A 5,594-nucleotide genomic window follows, 5' to 3' on the forward strand; every position below is an offset into this window, starting at 1 on the left:
TATACATGTATGTATTTAGCTACCTATGTTTATTAATGTTAGCCACAGTTTCAATGCTTATCAATGAGGTTTACTGTTGTTTACCCATTTGTATGTTTTAATCATCCTTACCATACTTAATAATAGCTCTTTTAACCATTGATGTTTACCATGATGACAGTAAACTCAAGAGTTTGGATACATCATTGGTCTTAAATCAAGCCTCATATGCTCACAATGACATCATAGGTATTAGAGTAATTTAATTTACTCTAATACAGTGATTTTCAGGTTGCTTGACCCAATTTCTTACTTCTTGCTCACGTGACATGTATTATTAGTATGGGAAAAGTCACGTGATTAACGAGTTTGCAAGGTCAAGCAACTTGCAAAGCTCGGTATCTATGCTCACATGGGGCCCTAGGCCCCGGGGCCGTGGCTGGTAAGCAATGACGTTACAGTAATATGACATCATAATTAAAAATAATTAATAATAATCACAGCTAGATTAATTCATTATTCATAATAAAAATTATAAAATCAGACAACAACAAAAAACCAACAATAAATATTGTTTTTACAAGGAGGACTTAAAAATTATTTATAAAAAATAAATAACAATTTTATATGTTCAAACTTGACTACAATTATTAGCACACTTCAGCTTTAATTATAGTTTCCCATGGCAACTGTCGCCATAAAAATCAGGGAAAGGGAAGGTAGTTGGTATAATATTCATTTGAGTAGTAAACTCATAAGTGCTGTTATCAGCAGGACCTTTGAATGAGACCTAAAGGAGTATAGAAAATTATTGTAACTATAGTTTTAAGGTAGAACTTTTGGTGGAAGTGGTGTAATATTGTCATTATTTTGTTTCAGTAAACATTTTAAAAACTAACTTGTATAAAAAAATCTGGTCAATCCAACTTTAGGAGCTGAACAACTTGCAACATGCTTACCAGGAGCATAGATTGATACATTTGTTAGTATACATCAATCATTAGCAGTCGTTTATATTAACAAACCATTGGTTGGAGTTTTGTAGGAGTTCACAGTACAGGGTGTACTTCAGTTCCTTCATCAGGTCCTGCTATTAGCAGTCGGAAGTCCCTCCTCTTGTCTCCAATAGTGTCGGCATGGTTATGGACTTAGGTATACCTTTACCTTCATGGCTCTGTGGTAGTGTGTAGAGTAATACTACTATCAGTGTTGTTCTGTTGGAGTGTCCAACTAAATACTGGACGTGGGGAGTTCTAATACATGAGAAAAATGTAATGCATATTGATTTCCTTATGATGTGTAGCAAGTTTGAGCTGATTCCAACTTCAATTTTTTAATTTTAAGAAAACATCAAAATTCTGAAAAATACTCAAGGCAATGGTTTTTTTTAATGGCTTCAAAATTACTCCAAATTTTTATTACAATTTTCAATACATACCAATGTCCTTATGTTGATGTATCATTAATTTATAATCACAAAAACATCATCACAATACTCTAACTGTGTAAATTAAGAGATACTGTGTACATGTACTTATTGTTAATATTGAGGGATAGAATGCTGATATCAAACATTAGCATAGTAGCATGGCCAGCTAGGGAATGTTCAGCATTTGGCATTGTCCTATGAAAATAAAATTAAAATAATAAAAATTAATAACTTGAAATTTTTACCTCAAATATTTCTCCCCTTTAAATCATCCCAGAAGTAATAGGAGTTATCAAGAAGAAAGAACTCATCACCACTGGTGGTGACTATCATCTTAGGCATTGTGTATCTAAATGAATGTAAGCTATTGAAGGAGATTTTTTGAAGGAGATTATTGATTCATTATAGGTGGAGCAGAGCCTAAACTCTCTGAAGCTCAAAGGCTTTAACAAAAAAGGAAAACAATGACCAGTTTATTTACTAAAAATAATGTTTCATTTATTTCTCTTATCATTATTACTAGAAATTTGCACAGTTTTTACCATAAGTGGAGTGTATAAATTATCAGTAAGCTTTTTGTTGCTCTTATCTTCATCTTGCTTTGTTTCCTCTCCATCTTGATCTTCAATTTCTTCTTTTTCATCAAACTTCATTTTCTTCTGAGCAGGTTCTTTGCTGAGTGACGTAATACCATCATTACCAGACACAACTTCTTTTGGTTTTAGTAGCCAGGGTACATCAATTAATGGTGCACAGTTGATGGTGAGATGACTAACAATATCATAAAATGGATCCTCTTCATCTTTCTCTAATTTCTATATAAAACAATCAATGACATTTGATTTCTCTTCTAGTGTTAGACCATAAAAAAGATTTGAAGTTTTATTCACACTATCACATACATTTCAAACTTACTTTAAAACCCAGTGCTAGTACACTCTTAATACCTAGTGTTGGAGCTAATTTTGAACTAAGATCATATAGTCCCATTAGAGGGCAATTCCTGGTAGCAGCTAGCATCAGTATGTGCCCTGTCAATAGAGCTGGTTTAGCTGATAGACACACTACACCACATCTCATATGCCCCCTTTCAAGACACCTAGTAAAAGCATTAACTCCAATGATGAGCTGTTTCTTAAGGCAGGGATTGTCGGTTAATGGAACGGCATCAATTGAGGCCTTGTGAAATTTCTTCTTATTTGATGCAACACTAGAAAGAGAACTGAAGAACAAAATTAATTAGGAGACAATGAATAAAACCAACATACCGGTGGAATATTTTATTTTGTCATTTTCCTTTTAAATACTCATAAAATTGTAAAATGTTAGCATAATAAAAACATTTTAAGAATTGTAAAAAATGCTTCAAGCTTTTTACAAATAGAGTAATTAAATTCAATTACCAAGGTTAAACCCTGACAATGGTGCTGAGAATTATAAACTCACTCCATCAGAAGTTGAATTGTTTTCTGAGCACATTTCTCTCCAACAGAAGGCCTAAAATAACAAATATAAAATTTTAAACTCCATTGATTTACCACTGAAGCTTGTAAGGAGAATCTAAACTGTGCTTCACTTTAGGTCTCTTGATCTTGCTCATTATATCTAGTACATTTCCGTATACTGTCACCACGTGATACAACGTGTTACTTCTAGTATTTTGATTTCTATGTAAAACTCAAAAATAATTAAATCTATGCAAAAGTCAATATTCTAATACAAAGTAATTAAATAAGCTGGATAACATTTGTCATGATCATACACAATATAAATCCGAGATGAACTAGTCATGCCATTTACACTATCATAATCTCCACTGCCATCATCTTTACTTGGTGGAGTAACTAATGTGGGATCACTTGCCATTCTTATACTGTCACCAGTTAAAACAAAAGCTATGAATATCTGCTGATATCCCAGAGGAGATCGATAAGCATAACGACGACCGGAATAGCTGGCATTAACTGCAAAATATGCGCCTTTCCCCCACAAACTTGAGCTACCACTGTGACGAAAATCAAATCCATGCTCAGATTCGTATATTTTCTCTGGAGAGACACTACTACTTCCATGAAATAGCCATTTCTCGTTCACCAGACCATTATTTTTCTCGTGCATTCTTTTCTTGCATAGGTCGTATTTTTCGTATAAAAATTTGTTCTGTATCCTCTCAATTTTTAAAATATTTGCATCCACCATTGTCTTCTTGATAGCACTCACAACCTTAGTCCATTCAAGAGAGCTTACTTTAACAGGTTTCAGTTCAGTATTTTTAGTTTGTGGCTCCCACTCAGGAGGAAAAGATGATGATGATGAAAGTGGGACAGATTGAAGGCTGGCTCGTTTTTCTGCTAAAACAAGAAATACTTTTGTCAAATAGTCACCATCACCAAACAATAAAATATTAGGGAATGATGATTCCACTTTGACACAAAATGATTGTGCTAACTCAATGATACATTCAGTACAAAAGCTTCCAAATGTTTTCATTTTAACCATCCCTTCTAATTTCTTACGTAAACTAGCTATAGAAACTTGAACGCTTTCCTTTAAACCACGACAGGATAGACAAAGTGATAATGAATCTAGAGCTGGTATACGTTTGATTTCACGCTCCTTCTGTGTTGTGGTGTTGCACTGTATCATATCATCAAAATCATAAGTGTATCGCCACTTCCCTATGCTGTAGGAAGGAGGAATTAGAGAATGATGAATGAGACCTGGTGATTGGAGAAGATGCTGCTGATAGAGTTTTTCAATTTCAGCTGAATCAGTAGCACTCATGAGTGTGAATTTCTTATCATCATCAATAAATTTCCAAGAGACAACACCAGTATGAGAAATAGTTAAATAATCAGAAATACTCTCTATAGTCAATGGATATGAACTAGACATTGCACTAGCTATAGTACTGGAGAAAGTAACCATAGATTTGGTAGAACCATTAGGCAGCTTTATACTAAACTCCACACCATTCTCCTGCTCTATATTCTGAAATACTTGAGGATCTTTTAATAAAGGTATGAACTGACAATGGAGATTGATCGACTCTGTTATTATCTGACTCTGAAGTAGTTGCATGTGCAATCGTACAATACTTTCAGCCATTTCTACTTTATCATTGTCACCAGAAATAAGAATGCCTCTTCCATCGTTTAATGGTTTGGCAGACACATTAGAAAGTTGGATCTCCAATTCTGGAAATTTGGAAATAGTAATTAAATTAACGAGTGCATCTTCCTCATAAGTAACCACTTTCGAACCATTTTCAACTGACAGCTGCTTATTACTGAGTTTGATATTCACCTGCACACCATTGAGATGCACCTTGTTTGAGGTACAGGCAGCCTTTGCTTCTTTACTTGACTCAAAATTGACATATGCATAGTCAGGATTCCCTGATATTATAGCAGGAGTTTTCAGGACCTTACCAAACTGACGAAAGTATCCCTCTAGAACCTCACCTATAATTATAGAGAATAATTACTGTTAAACTATATAATGTAGATTTGATAATTACAATGTTTAGAGAGAATTTGCCATAACTATGTACATGTACACGTACATGTATAAAAATACCTGTAATTCCACTAGAACCAAATGTAACTTTAATAGTTGATGACACTTCTGTGCTTGACTGTGTTGTGGATTTCCTGTTATGACTATACTGAGCTTGAGGCAAGTGATAAACAGGAAAAGGAAAGGCATAAGAATGAGGAGCTGAAAGAGGGACACGAGGAAAAACACAAGCTAGAGGAGGAATATGAGTTTGAGTTGGAAGAGGAATATGAGTTTGAGTTGGAAGAGGAATATGAGTTTGAGTTGGAAGAGGAATACGAGCATCAGGTGAAATAGGAAGAGCTGAAGGAAGAGGACTATGGGCTGAAGGATGAGTAAAAGAAGGTGAAAAGGTGTAGGCCTGAGCTTGAGGTGGAGTAGGAGAGGCTTGAATAGAATCTTTATCGTGCAATTTGACAATGGGGCATTGCCCATAAAATTTTACTTTCTTTAAAAATTCCATTGCTGTTGTTGCACCTTCTAGTGATGAAAAATTGACATAAGCATGTCCCTTATTAACTTTAAGACTTTGATAATCTGTATAGCTACGACAAACATCTTCCATTTCTTCCTGAGTTACATTCAGCGAGAGATTTGTCACTTTCAGAGTGTGTTGACATTGTCTTTC

General features: G+C 34.5%; 2 protein-coding genes across 2 annotated transcripts; both read right to left on the reverse strand.

Moving 5' to 3' along the window:
• Positions 1-1,585: 1,585 nt before the first annotated feature.
• On the reverse strand, positions 1,586-3,008 carry LOC109584525 (ribonuclease P protein subunit p38-like). Its single transcript, XM_020000292.1, has 5 exons — positions 2,947-3,008; positions 2,855-2,905; positions 2,324-2,618; positions 1,951-2,223; positions 1,586-1,603 (listed from the first exon to the last, which is right to left on the reverse strand). Exons 1-5 carry the CDS (start codon positions 3,006-3,008, stop codon positions 1,586-1,588), a joined length of 699 nt encoding a protein of 232 aa, XP_019855851.1.
• LOC105313855 (uncharacterized) lies at positions 1,837-5,577 on the reverse strand. Its single transcript, XM_020000303.1, has 5 exons — positions 4,988-5,577; positions 2,947-4,872; positions 2,855-2,905; positions 2,324-2,630; positions 1,837-2,223 (listed from the first exon to the last, which is right to left on the reverse strand). The coding sequence occupies exons 1-2, from the start codon at positions 5,529-5,531 to the stop codon at positions 3,122-3,124; spliced, it is 2,295 nt and encodes a 764-aa protein (XP_019855862.1). The 5' UTR covers positions 5,532-5,577; the 3' UTR covers positions 1,837-2,223; positions 2,324-2,630; positions 2,855-2,905; positions 2,947-3,121.
• Positions 5,578-5,594: the final 17 nt, after the last annotated feature.

Source organism: Amphimedon queenslandica, unplaced genomic scaffold (assembly GCF_000090795.2).
Source record: "Amphimedon queenslandica unplaced genomic scaffold, v1.1 AMPQUscaffold_13202, whole genome shotgun sequence".
Taxonomy (NCBI): Eukaryota; Metazoa; Porifera; class Demospongiae; order Haplosclerida; family Niphatidae; genus Amphimedon; species Amphimedon queenslandica.

Bases quoted from the DNA above. Each gene is read 5' to 3' on its own strand.
- LOC109584525 (XM_020000292.1), bottom strand. From the start codon at position 3,008: ATGAGCAAGATCAAGAGACCTAAAGTGAAGCACAGTTTAGATTCTCCT. The intron at 2,906-2,946 runs GTAAATCAATGG...TTGTTATTTTAG, and splicing joins TCTCCTTACAAGCTTCAGTG to GCCTTCTGTTGGAGAGAAAT. The intron at 2,224-2,323 runs GTAAGTTTGAAA...TGTTTTATATAG, and splicing joins TACTAGCACTGGGTTTTAAA to AAATTAGAGAAAGATGAAGA.
- LOC105313855 (XM_020000303.1), bottom strand. From the start codon at position 5,531: ATGGAAGATGTTTGTCGTAGCTATACAGATTATCAAAGTCTTAAAGTT. The intron at 4,873-4,987 runs GTATTTTTATAC...CTATAATTATAG, and splicing joins TGGTTCTAGTGGAATTACAG to GTGAGGTTCTAGAGGGATAC.